At 44.8% G+C, this 14184-nt stretch overlaps 1 protein-coding gene across 4 annotated transcripts in view; it reads left to right on the forward strand.

The window, feature by feature from the left end:
- Positions 1-13383, forward strand: part of LRRC49 (leucine rich repeat containing 49) — a 334326-nt gene extending 320943 nt beyond the window's left edge. For all 4 annotated transcript variants that reach the window (XM_069765877.1, XM_069765876.1, XM_069765878.1 and 1 more), the window contains one exon: positions 12793-13383. In XM_069765877.1, the coding sequence (XP_069621978.1) occupies positions 12793-12996 (204 nt within the window). In that variant the 3' untranslated portion in view covers positions 12997-13383. The remainder of the gene's footprint in view (positions 1-12792) is intronic.
- The last annotated feature ends 801 nt before the right edge of the window (positions 13384-14184 follow it).

Here is a 14184-nt window from a genome sequence, read left to right on the forward strand (position 1 = left end):
TACCGTTACTGGTTGAGCTAGCATAACCAGGGGTATTGCGTGACGTTGGGTGAAGGCAGAAGACATAAAATTGCCCTCCGCCCCAGAATCCACGCAGAGCTCTACCGAGTGGGAGAATGAGCCTATAATAATTGTCCCCTTAAAGCACAATTTGGAGGCAAACGTCGCCGTGTCTAGTGTACCTCCACCTACTACCACTAGACGCTGACGTTTCCCCGACCGCTGAGGACATCTGGTGGCTAGATGTCCTGACTGCTGGCAAAGATGACAGACCTTGAGTGCACAAGTGGTCCGGGACTTAGATCCCGCTCGTGACACTTCCATGGCCTCATGTGACTCAGGAACCAGGACCGGAGATTCCAGAGGTTTGGCGAAGGTAGGAGCCAGCCGAAACCTCTGCCTACACTGGGCTCGCTCTAACCTCCGCTCGTTAAAACGGAGGTCAATTCGAGTAGAGACAGTTATTAACTCCTCCAGTGTGGCAGGAATCTCCCTAGTGGCCAGAGCGTCCTTAACGTGATCAGCCAGGCCCCTCCAAAATATGGGGATTAGGGCTTTATCCGACCACTCCAGCTCAGAAGCTAAAGTGCGGAATTGGACGGCAAAATGACTGACCAAGGACTCACCCTGAGTTAATGCCAGTAGTTGGAGCGCAGTATCATGGGTGACTTGAGGTCCTAAAAAGACCTGTTTCAGAGTGCTCAGGAACAGCGGAGCACTCTGCACCACATGATCGCCACGCTCCCACAGCGGCGTAGCCCATTCCAACGCCCTGTCCGACAAGAGACACAATAAATCCCACCTTAGCCCGCTCTGTGGGAAAACGTGCAGCCAGGAGCTCGAGGTGAATAGAGCACTGACTCACGAATCCCCTACAAAATTTGCTATCACCAGAAAATTTTTCTGGCAGTGGGAGGCGAGATAATGTTGGAACAGGGGTGGCAATGGACAAGGTTGCTGCAGCCACACTACCAGCCTGTACAGCAACTGCGGTAACATCCACAGCTGAGGTTGAGCTCTTGAGAGCCGCCAACCTACCCTCCAGCTGCTGGATATACCGCAAGGATTGCTGTTTGTCCGTAATTACTAGCCAGACCCTGGCGCTAGTATAATGTTAGGGCTAGCGGAACACACCAAATAATAAGACAGATAGAGTAAGGTGCGTTCGCAGCCCGGGGTCCACCGTGCAGAGATGGAACCTGCTGCCAAGTAATGATGGACTATATAGCGGTACAATGTGAATACACACATGGGTTAACCTCACCCTGTGTGAAGGAAGCGAACCCTGTTGTGTCACAGGGCCGCGGTACCGCACCAAGAGCGCAAGCAAGGAGTCTCAGAACTCAATCCCAAGACACAGGATTTGAGTACATAGACCTCATGCGCTCGACACCGCTACTGGGGTGTCAGAGTGACAGAAATAGAAGCACGAGAGTGCATGCAGTGCCGCACTGGCGAACGCCACTAACCACCTAGGCTTGGGTCAGGAAAGGGCTGTGAAAGCGCACGGCGCCGCACTGGCGGTCACAGCAATAAGACGCTGTATTGTGTGTTTACGTGCTGATGGCTAAGTCGGGCGCTAGATAGCAATCCTTCATTCGCGAGCAGTCAACAACACTAGGAATGGGAATGATTTAGGAGCTTTCATCCATCGACATACATCCATCAACACACACACATTATCAAGTCTATACTAGCGCATGGCCGTGCGGTCATGCGCAGCTTATATAGTTGCAGCACGTTCAGGACCTTCCAATAAAGGACCAATGGGAAGCTGCTACCGAAGTTTTGCACTTTCATGACCTTCCTGGAGGACCAATGGGATGTGCTGCAGTACCTGAGCATGTGACCCTCGATCTCCAACGGGAGATCTTGCCCTGGGCATGCTCAGAAAGAGAAAAGCAGGACTTAGTCCCAAAAGCATCTGCTCGCAGCTGCCCAACATTGACTTCAATGGCAGAAGCAGGAAAAGCAGCAGTAACTCTTTGTACAGAGTGGGACTGAGCAAGACGCTGGGACCGATATCTCCGCTGAGCAGACTCCACTGCGGCTGGAGAAGAATGGGAGACCGCAGCGGAGATGGCTCGCGATTCCCCCTGTGCAGAAGCGGGAACTTGACACCTAACAACGATCTTCCTCATGTAAATGATAAGATGGCTTTCTTCCTTGGGTTGGTGTGTTTACAGCGATACCAGATTTATATCTTTTTTCTGTTTGGCTGCTGTCACACATTAAAAAGTTTTGTTGTTTTTTTTTGGGGGGGGGAGGGGGGTTTGGAAAAAAAAATTTCTGCATATCCATATTTTGACATCTTTAATTTTTCTATATCTCTGCCAACAGGGTTATGTGAGGGCTTGTCTTTTGGACTAGTTGATGATTTTTCTGGAACCTTTTACCACTTCCTATTCTGATTTTTGGCAATAATTAACAAAAGCCAGCAACTCAGAATTTATATTTTTTGGGGGCGGTGGGGGGGGGGGGTGTTTATGCCTTTCATCATGTGTTAAAAGTGATAAGGCAGCTTTATTCTTCGGGTCAATACAACTAAAGTGATACCACATTTACATCATTTTTTTATGTTGCCACTTTTACACAATTAAAAACTGTTTAGTAGAAAAAGAATTGTTTTTGCATCACTATATTCTGAGAGCTATAGTTTTTTTCTATTATTATTTCTTCGCTGATAGAGCTATGTGGCAGCTTGTTTTTTGCGGGACAAGATGACATTTTCAAGATACCATTTTTATTTCCATTTGCCTTTTTGATCACGTTTTAGAACATTTTGTTCGGCGGTTTGATGAAAGAGCATTGTTTTTTGCCACGTATTTTTTTTGTATGGTGTTCACTGAAAGGATTAACTAGTGTGACTGTTTTATAGGTCTTGTCCTTCTGGACGCAGCGATACCAAATATGTGGATTTTTCATTTTGTTTTTACATAAATATACCTATTTATTGGTATAATAGTAACATAGTTTTTATGGTTGAAGGAAACTTTAAGTCCATCTAGTTCAACTCATAGCCTAACCTAACATGCCCTAACATGTTGATCTAGAGGAAGGCAAAAAAAAACATGTGGTAAACAGTAAGCTCCACATTGGGGGAAGAAAAAAGTTCCTTCCCGACTCCACATGCGCCAATCAGACTAATTCCCCGGATCAACGCCCTATCAAGGAATCTAGTATATATAACCTGTAACATTATACTTTTCAAGAAAGGCATCCAGTCCCCTCTTAAGTTTAAGTAATGAATCACTCATTACAGCATCATATGGCAGAGAGTTCCATAGTCTCACTCAGGGCCGGACTGGCCATTTGGCAATTCTGGCAAATGCCAGAAGGGCCGGTCTGGTTGTGGGCTGCCTTGCTGCTGCATTGTTAACAAAATTTGTGTGATCAGGACACCCATACTGTTAAGAGTTGTGACGGAGCACACAGTCGCTGACTCCATCACTTACCCCAGTAGCCCATGGGTATCATCAGACATATTGGTCTTGTAGTAAATCTCATTTTCCCTCTATCCAGGGTAATATTAGTAATATATCCCATCTGGTGCTTGGAGATGGAGAAAACATGGGCCTGTGTGATTACAAATGCCAGGGCTGAATTTCAGCCCCAGTCCGTACCTGGTCTCACTGCTCTTACAGTAAAGAATCCGCATCTGTGATTATGCTTAAACCTTCTTTCCTCCAGACGTAGAGGATGCCCCCTTGTCCCTGTCTCAGGTCTATGAGTAAAAAGATAATTAGAAAGGTCTTTGTACTGTCCCCTCATGTATTTATACATTGTAATAAGATCACCCCTTAGCCTTTGTTTTTCCAAACTAAATAGCCCCAAGTGTAATAACCTGTCTTGGTATTGCAGACCCCCCAGTCCTCTAATAACCTTGGTAGCTCTTCTCTGCACCCGCTCCAGTTAAGCTATGTCTTTCTTATACACCGGAGACCAGAACTGTGCACAGTATTCTAAGTGTGGTCGAACTAGTAACTTGTATAGAGGTAAAATTATGTTCTCCTCATGTGCATCTATGCCTCGTTTAATGCATCCCATTATTTTATTTACCTTTGCAGCAGCTGCCTGACACTGGCCACTAAATGTGAATTTGTCATCCACCCATACACCCAGGTCTTTTTCATTGACGGTTTTGCCCAGAGATTTAGAATTAAGCACATAGTTATACATCTTATTACTTCTGCCCAAGTGCATGACCTTACATTTATCCTCATTAAAGCTCATTTGCCATTTTCAGTCCAAGCTTCTAATTTATAATATTTTGTAATATAAAATTGTCCTCCTATGTATTGATTACCCTGCAGAGTTTAGTGTCATCTGCAAATATTGAAATTCTTCTCTGAATGCCCCCTACAAGATCATTAATAAATATGTTAAAAAGAAGAGGGCCCAATACTGACCCCTGTGGTACCCCACTGCTAACCGCGACCCAGTCCGAGTGTGCTCCATTAATAACTACCCTTTGTTTCCTATCCCTGAGCCAGCTCTTAACCCACTTACACATATTTTCCCTTATCCCCATTGTTCTCATTTTATGTATCAACCTTTTGTGTGGCACTGTATCAAAAGCTTTTGAAAAGTCCATATACACCCCGTCTGCTGCATTTCCTTGGTCCAGTCCGGAACTTACGTCCTCATAGAAGCTGATCAGATTAGTCTGACATGAACGATCCCTAGTAAACCCAAGTTGATACTGGGTGATGAGGTTATTCCTCTTCAGATACTCCAGTATAGCATCCCTTAGAAAACCCTCCAGGATTTTACCCACAGTAGAGGTTAAGCTTACTGGCCTATAATTTACTACTTCAGCTTCAGCACCACATTTGCTATACGCTAGTCCTGTGGTACAGACCCTGTTATTATGGAGTCTTTAAAGGGAACCTGTCACCCCGTTTTTTCAGATTGAGATAAAAATACTGTTAAATAGGGCCTGCGCTGTGCGTTACAATAGTGTATGTAGTGTACCCTGATTCCCCACCTATGCTGCGAAATACATTACCAAAGTCGCCGTTTTCGCCTGTCAATCAGGCTGGTCAGGTCGGGTGGGCGTGGTGACATCGCTGTTTCTTTCCCAGCTTTCCGTTGGTGGCGTAGTGGTGTGCGCATGTCCAAGTGCCGAATCCACTGCGCGCAGGTGAAGAAAAAGCGCGCGATCTGCGCTATTACCCTTGCCATCAGTGGGGGCGGCCATCTTCCTGAGGCCGCGCGTGCGCAGATGGAGTGCTCTGCTGCACGGGGCTTCAGGAAAATGGCCGTGGGATGCCGCGCGTGCGCAGATGGAGATCGCGGTGGCCATTTTCCTGAAGCGGAGATGCAAACTCGGCTTTGGGAAAATGGCCGCCGCGATCTCTATCTGCGCACGCGCGGCATCCCACGGCCATTTTTCTGAAGCCCCGTGCAGCAGAGCACTCCATCTGCGCACGCGCTGCCTCAGGAAGATGGCCGCCCCCACCGATGACAAGGGTAATAGCGCAGATCGCGCGCTTTTTCTTCACCTGCGCGCAGTGGATTCGGCACTTGGACATGCACACACCACTACGCCACCAACGGAAAGCTGGGGAAGAAACAGCGATGTCACCACGCCCACCCGACCTGACCAGCCTGATTGACAGGCGAAAACGGCGACTTTGGTAATGTATTTCGCAGCATAGGTGGGGAATCAGGGTACACTACATACGCTATTGTAACACACAGCGCAGGCCCTATTTAACAGTATTTTTATCTCAATCTGAAAAAAACGGGGTGACAGGTTCCCTTTAAAGATTAAAAATAATAGTCTATCTATGACATTACTTAATTCCTGTAGTACTCGGGGGTGTTTCCCATCTGGGCCCGGGGATTTAATATTTTTTCATTTTTTTATTTTGTGATATTTTAAAAAATATATATTTTTACATTTGTTTTTAACTCTCTTTTTTTATTTAACATTTTTATTTAGTCCCTTTATGGCACTTTAACTTTTATTACTCTGATCACTGGTATTATTGCAATGCACCAGCACTTCAATGCATTATAGAAGTCTGTGTGACATTGACAGAAGCCTGTTAGACCATGCTCCTATGGTCTAAATAATCCACCATAACTGGCAGACTCTGAGGTCGTCACGACTACCTTAGTTTTCCATGACACCAATTGGCCTTCACATCATCACACATCATTGCGTGGGTGTGGATCGCATGGGAGAGGGAGCCCCTTCCCTCTCCTAGTCTCTCAAAAGCTGCGACTGATATTGTTTGCGGCACTTATGGGTTTAAATAGCCGGGGCTCGGCTGTGTCATAAGCGAAGCTGTCGCCCGCGATTGCGCAGGCAAAGCTCCTGTGCATGTGCAATAATTATGACGTACCTATGCATCAAGAGTTGGGAACCTCTTCCAGTCTATGACATTTTGGTACATAAAAGGTCGTAAAGGGATTAAATGAATCACACCAGTGCGCTCATACTTAATGCAGAATAAGTTGTGATGTTTCAGAATTTTTGTTTCCATTTTTCCATGATTGTAATATGGAAATGTCTATCAATCCTGTGATTTCCATAATTCTAATATATTGTTTTTTCTTGGTGTTTCAATGTGTGTTTCGTACATGAGCTAGTTTTATGTGAGCATCCATAGAGTGGGTGGGAGGGTGCCCACCTTATCTCCACCTGCATCGTTGTGTACTGTCAGGGCCTGTGTGATGTCACAATCATGTGGTCAGTCACATGATGGATTGGAGTCACATGGTCTAGGGCAGGGGTGGGGAATCTTTTTTTTTCTACCAAGGGCCATTTGGATATTTATACCATCCTTCGGGGACCGTGCAAGCTCTGCCCACAAAGTACATCTTGACTCTGGCTCTGGTGTCAGGACATAAACTTTCATTGCATGCCCTTCAGTATTGACTAGTGAACACTGTGTGTGTGTTGACAGAGCAAGAAGAAATTAATGAGCTGGTGGCAATCAAAATACATCTCCCTGCTCAAGAATGCGGTCCCTGAGCAGCTGCCCGGGGGTCGTGGGCCTGATAAAAAGTCATCGAGGGCCGTAAATGGCCCTGGGGCCTGAGGTTCCCCACCCCTGTTCTAGGGTCTAAGTGGTGGGTGGGCTTTGCAAGACAGCAGTGTGCAGTGTACCTGGAGAGGAAACACTCCCAAGAAAATGAGTGGGCTAAACCCCCCAGGAAAAGGACTCTGTTTTCTTTTGTTTTGCCAAGCGGGCCATGTTTATTTTCCCTTGCTTGGTGTATGCTACCTCAATAAACTAAGCACGTTCTAAAGAGACAGTGTTCCGTTTATACCTCTATGTCCATCCAAGGGACACGCTCTACCACAATGTGCATACATACATGCGTGTGTATATATATATATATATATATATATATATATATATATATATATATATATATATATAGATATACACTACTCAAGAAAATAAAGGGTACACTTAAACAACGGAATATAACTCCAAGTAGATCAAACTTCTGTGAATTCAAACTGTCCACTTAGGAAGCAACACTGTTTGACAATCATTTTCACATGCTGTTGTGCAAATGGAATAGACAACAGATGGAATTTATTGGCAATTATCAAGACACACTCAATAAAGGAGTGGTTCTGCTGGTGGGGACCACAGCCACATCTCAGTACCAATGCTTTCTGGCTGATGTTTTGGTCACTTTTGAATGTTGGTTGTGCTTTCACACTCGTGGTAGCATGAGATGGACTCTACAACCCACACAAGTGGCTCAGGTAGTGCAGCTCATTCAGGATGGCACATCAATGCGAGCTGTGGCAAGAAGGTTTGCTGTGTCTGTCAACGTAGTGTCCAGAGGCTGGAGGCGCCACCAGGAGACAGGCCAGTACACCAGGAGACGTGGAGGGGGTCATAGGATGGCAACAACCCAGCAGCAGGACCGCTACCTCAGCCTCTGTGAAAGGAGGAACAGGAGGAGCACTGCCAGAGCCCTGCAAAATGACCTCCAGCAGGCCACAAATGTGCATGTGTCTGCACAAACGGTTAGAAACCAACCCTATGAAGATGGTCTGAGTGCCCGACGTCCACAGATGGGGGTTGTGCTCACAGCTCAACACCGTGCAGGAAGCTTGGCATTTGCCACAGAACACCAGGATTGGTAAATTCGCCACTGGTGCCTTGTTCTCTTCACAGATGAAAGCAGCTTCACGCTGAGCACATGTGACAGACGTGACAGTCTGGAAACGCCGTGGAGAGCAATCTGCTACCTGCAACATCCTTCAGCATGACTGGTTTGGCAGTGGGTCAGTAATGGTGTGGGGTGGCATCTCTTTGGAGGGCCACACAGCCCTCCATGTGCTTGCCAGAGGTAGCCTGACTGCCATTAGGTACCGAGATGAGATCCTCAGACCCCTTGTGAGACCATATGCTGGTGCGATTGGCCCTGTGTTCCTCCTAATGCCGGACAATGCCAGACCTCATGTGGCTGGAGTGTGTCAGCAGTTCCTGCAAGATGAAGGCATTGAAGCTATGGACTGGCCCGCCCATTCCCCAGACCTGAATCCGATTGAACACATCTGGGACATCATGTCTCCCAGCATCCACCAATGTCACGTTGCACCACCGACTGTCCAGAAGTTGGCGGATGCTTTAGTTCAGGTCTGGGAGGAGATCCCTCAGGAGACCATCCGCTGCCTCATCAGGAGCATGCCCAGGCATTGTAGGGAGGTCATACAGGCACGTGGAGGCCACACACTACTGAGCGTCATTTCCTTGTCTTGAGGCATTTCCACTGAAGTTGGATCAGCCTGTAACTTTATTTTCCACTTTGATTTTGAGCATCATTCCAGCTCCAGACCTCCGTGGGAAATTAGTTGTGATTTCTGTTGATTCATTTTAAGGTTTTATTGTTCTCAACACATTCCACTATGTAATGAATGAAGATTTGCAACAGGAATATTTCATTCAGTGATATCTAGGATGTTGGATTTTAGTGTTCCCTTTATTTTTCTGAGCAGTATATATATCTATATAATCGTCCAAGGCTCACTTCCGTCTGTTTGTCACGGAAATCCCACGTCGCTGATTTGTCGCGGCCGGCCGCGACCACTCGGCGATGGGCACAGTCCGGCCGCAAATTTGCCCTTACTCTCCTCCAGTCAGTGCCCCCTCTCTACTCCCCTCCAGTCAGTGCCCCCATTGCGGTTTAGCAGTCCGTTAGACGGACTGCCTTGCACCGCGGCATAACGCAGTGTAACGCAGTCCGTTAATGCTGCTATTAACACTGTGTGACCAACTTTTTACTAGTAAAAAGATCTAATGTTAAAAATAATAATAATAAAAAATCATATTCTCACCTTCCGGCGCCTTTCCCGCTCCTCGCGACGCTCCGGTTCCAAGAATGCATTGCGGCAATGACCGGCGATGACGTAGCGGTCTCGCGAGACCGCTACATCATCACGTGTTATTGTCGCAATGCATTCTTGGGACCGGAGCGTCGCAAGGAGCATCGCTAAACGCCTAGGCTGTGTCCTGGGGCCGCCGGAAGGTGAGTATATAACTATTTTTTTATTTTAATTCTTTTTTTTTAATAGGGATATGGTGCCCACATTGCTATATACTGCGTGGCCTGTGTTATATACTATGTCTCTGTGCTATATACTACATGGCTGTGCAATATACTATGTGGGCTGTGTTATATACTACGTGGGCTGTGTTGTATACTACGAGGGCTGTGTTATATACTGCGTGGGCTGTGTTATATACTGCGTGGGCTGTGTTATATACTGCGTGGGCTGTGCTATATCCTACTATACATATTCTAGAATACCCGATGCGTTAGAATCGGGCCACCATCTAGTGTGTATATATATATATATATATATATATATATATATATATTTTTTTTTTTATTATTATTATTATTCCTTTCCTGTTGTCCATCCACTTTTTTAAATTTTCATGTTCTAAGAAAACTTGTAAAGAACTGTGCCTTTTTGGCAGTAAAACAGCAAATGAAATATGATTTGCTACAAAATGCCCATTAATGAGGATCCCCAGTTGAGTTTATTTGCAAAGAAAAAAATGCACTTTTTTACCATAATAATTTGCTTGAAAGGATTTTGTGTATTTTAGACTTAATTCTCACGCTCACCCTGGATGATCCAAGTCATGATCTAATGCTTTTAGGCAGGAACAAAACAAACCCTCCACCTTTCCCCTCCTTGACTTTGGTTTCATCTCTAATGGATCCTGATACAATATAAATAACTCTATTATCAGACTGTAACATTTCATGCAAAAGCGATTTTAATAATAAAGTGTATTTTATTTTACAAATAGATATTAGATTGAAATGGTATAATGATACCTTATTACATTGAATTTTACCTTTCTTTTGTGTTAACACTGATTATGTCTGAGTAATAAATGGATTAATAATATTTCTAGTAAACTAACATGCATTAGCATATTATTGTAGTATACATGTTACTACAGAGCCTTCTGGGACATCAGCTGCTTTTGGGTTTTTTAATAGATTGACAGAAGTACATTAAAGTACCACTCTGGTGCTGAAATAAACAAATATACCGTATATACACCAGAGTGATATCACTAATGTCTGTTCTCTATGGTTCTACTGATGCTGGTGCCCCTCTGGTCTCTTTTCACCATCTTGTTACCGCAACTGTGATTGACCAGAAGTCCCTAAGAGTCCCTAGCTCTCGATATAAGTCTGAGAGCCTCGTTCTGAGTCTTACATTGAGAAATGATGTCCAGTCTGAAAACACTGGAGTGATCCAACTAGTCACAAGTCATATGTATCAGAAAGGCGCCAGGAACAACAGAAGACTGGAACCGGTAATCTACACATAGGGAATAGTAATGAGCGAGTGTACTTGTGGCTCGGATTTTCAAGAGCACGCTCTGATCTCTGAGTATTTGTTAGTGTTCGGAGATTACGTTTTCATCGCCGCAGTTGAATGGTTTACAGCTATTAGGGTACCGTCACACAGTGGCACTTTTGTCGCTACGACGGTACGATTCGTGACGTTCCAGCGATATCCATACGATATCGCTGTGTCTGACACGCAGCAGCGATCAGGGATCCTGCTGAGAATCGTACGTCGTAGCAGATCGTTTGGAACATTCTTTCGTCGCTGGATCTCCCGCTGTCATCGCTAGATCGGTGTGTGTGACACCGATCTAGCGATGCGTTCGCTTGTAACCAGGGTAAACATCGGGTTACTAAGCGCAGGGCCGCGCTTAGTAACCCGATGTTTACCCTGGTTACCAGCGTAAATGTAAAAAAAACCAAACAGTACATACTTATATTCCGGTGTCCGTCAGGTCCCTTGCCGTCTGCTTCCCGCACTCACTGACTGCCGGCCGTAAAGTGAAAGCAGAGCACAGCGGTGACGTCACCGCTGTAACCGCTGTGCTGTGCTTTCACTTTACGGCCGGCAGTCAGTGAGTGCGGGAAGCAGATGGCAAGGGACAGACACCGGAATGTAAGTATGTACTGTTTTTTTTTTTTTACGCTGGTAACCAGGGTAAACATCGGGTTACTAAGCGCGGTCCTGCGCTTAGTAACCCGATGTTTACCCTGGTTACCCGGGGACCTCGGCATCGTTGGTCGCTGGAGAGCTGTCTGTGTGACAGCTCCCCAGCAACCACACTACGACTTACCAACGATCACGGCCAGGTCGTATCGCTGGTTGTGATCGTTGGTAAATCGTATAGTGTGACGGTACCCTTAGTCAGGCTGAGTACATGTGGGGGTTGCCTGGTTGCTAGGAAATCCCCACATGTAATCAAGCTGGCTAATAGCTGTAAATCCGAACAGTAACAAATACTCGGAGATGACCCGAGCATGCTCGGGAAAACCCGAGCAACGAGTACACTGGCTCATCACTAATAGGGAACAGACATTAGTGATACCATTTTGGTGCTGTAATAAAAAAATAAATAAATACACCGGAGTGGCACTTTAAATACACAGAGTAACATAGGAGGGTAGTTGGTTTGTAGTTGTCAGTTTTATGCCCTAAGCACTGTAATGGCAGCTATTAATGCCACCATTTGTTACTAGTGAACTTGTAGCAGTCCATGCCCTGATTTGTAGTTTAGACACAATTTATAAGTGTGTAGGCTACGTGGTATTAAAAATAGGATATTTGCAAAAAAACAAAAGTAGGAGCATTATAATCAAGTTAGTGAGAATATGCTACAAACGACAGAAATCTGACTTAATGGACTTGTACAAATAATTTTAATCTCTGACTTGGATGAAAAAAAGACACATCTCTGAGGTTTTGTGGACTAGTTATACAGCTTTAATAATTCATCCCCTATGTGTCCTGGTGCAGAGCCTTAAGGAACCTGACTGAGGAACCACTTGATTCAGTAAAATAAAATGGTAGAAGTAGCCCTCCAATGGATAAATCGAAGTATGATGGATATTCATAGAGGCAATATTTCACCTCCTCCATGGATGTTCTTTATTCACTGGAGTGCTTCCACTACTATTTTATTTAGAAGAAATTATTTGTGTAGATGAGGAGTCTCCACAGCAAAGACCAGAGGCCCGTTATGTTGCTGAATTTTGCTACACAGGAGAGAAAGATCTGCTGATTCTATGACCCTAGGGAGTTCTGCACGGGTTTTACTAATCTTGTAATGAATAGGGAGGGACCGACCAGGTCTGAACTGACCCTCTTAGGGTCTCCTAAGAGCCTCAAACACTGTCTTTATGGTGTGTTAATGTGCTAACTAATGGTAGTATCTATTCTTTTACTTGCTCATCATTAATAACAATGAGCTCTCTACACAGGAATTAACCGAGAAGAAAGCTTTCTGCCAGGCGTACATGAAGGACCTTGTGAATGAAGCCAATGATATCAGCTTAAAGAACGAGTCGTTACAGAAGTTGTGGCCTCAGATGTTTATTGAACTGGTCAGAGATGCAGTGATAGAGGTCCGGGATAGGAACTCCTACATGAAGCAGTGCTTACAGAGGATCTCCGAACAAAAGTAGCCTTCTTTCCACAGATATACTTGCACAGTTTAGTTTCATTTAAGGCATGAAAACATTTCAGTATGATGTGGTTCTCTCACCAGTATATTATGTTTTTCAACTTTGCCTTCTTTCCTATTACATCCCCTGCATTTTTCTATTTTATAGCAGTTACAGTATTAAAAAATGAATTTGTTTTTTCACCAAATTACTTGGACTTGTTTATTGCCAGGTAAATGAATATTCGAATCAAGCAAGGCATCGGCTTTGACTGTTTTCATTACTTTAAGAACCCTTGGAAGAGATCAGTCAGGTGGCCCTACTGTTACCTTTATACACAGGACTTGGCTTGTTGGATTTGAATTTTTGTTTGAGAAAAAAAACTAAAATAAATTCTCTTTTGTAACATTTTGTGAGTGCTATTGATTGCGAAAGTAAGACTTTCTTACCTTATCTACTTTCATTTATATTTGACTATTTTTAATTTCTACTTTTCTTTTAAGCTTCGCACTGAAAGAAGTTGTAATTATATATTGTAACGTTGTACCCGCTCAGGTGCGTAGGAGGAAACAGGAGGCACATTCTCTTTAATGTCCATGTGGGTTTATTTGCTCCATAAACCAGCAAGACAGGAACAGAAAGGAAAACAGTCCGTACATCAGGCCGACATAGCATAAAAAGTCCATAGAAAAGCTCTGCTCTTCTCAGGCCTGTGGGCACACAGGCTGTGCAACGTCCTGCTCCCAGGCTCTATCTGAAGCCACAGACCACTCTGTAGTGTTCAGCCTGGACACATGGAAGTCTGTCCACATTGGCAGACTCCCAAACACTCTCACACCATGTGCTACACACCTCCATTATGTAGCCTGAAACCACACCCATTGGTGAGGTAATGTCACATGATTAGACATGTGGTTATGACATCAGCACAGGTCCTGAAACAAACATAGACAGGCATGGTTATGCCCCTTACCCACGGGTGAGGGATATGGGTAGCCAGACCCTCCCATCTCTCATAGCTACCCGTAACCCGGACCCAAATATCCTAAACAATTCCTTATTGCTTTATGTGTACTAAAGAAAACACTCCGGGTTACATCACAGCGACAAGCCTTCTCTGTGATACATACCTCCCGTTGACTATACAACCTTTAGCCACGCTACAATATTTAACATTTTTACCTGCATATATCTCAAAAACTTACTTAA

Source organism: Ranitomeya imitator, chromosome 4 (genome assembly GCF_032444005.1).
Source record: "Ranitomeya imitator isolate aRanImi1 chromosome 4, aRanImi1.pri, whole genome shotgun sequence".
In the NCBI taxonomy this organism is placed as follows: Eukaryota; Metazoa; Chordata; class Amphibia; order Anura; family Dendrobatidae; genus Ranitomeya; species Ranitomeya imitator.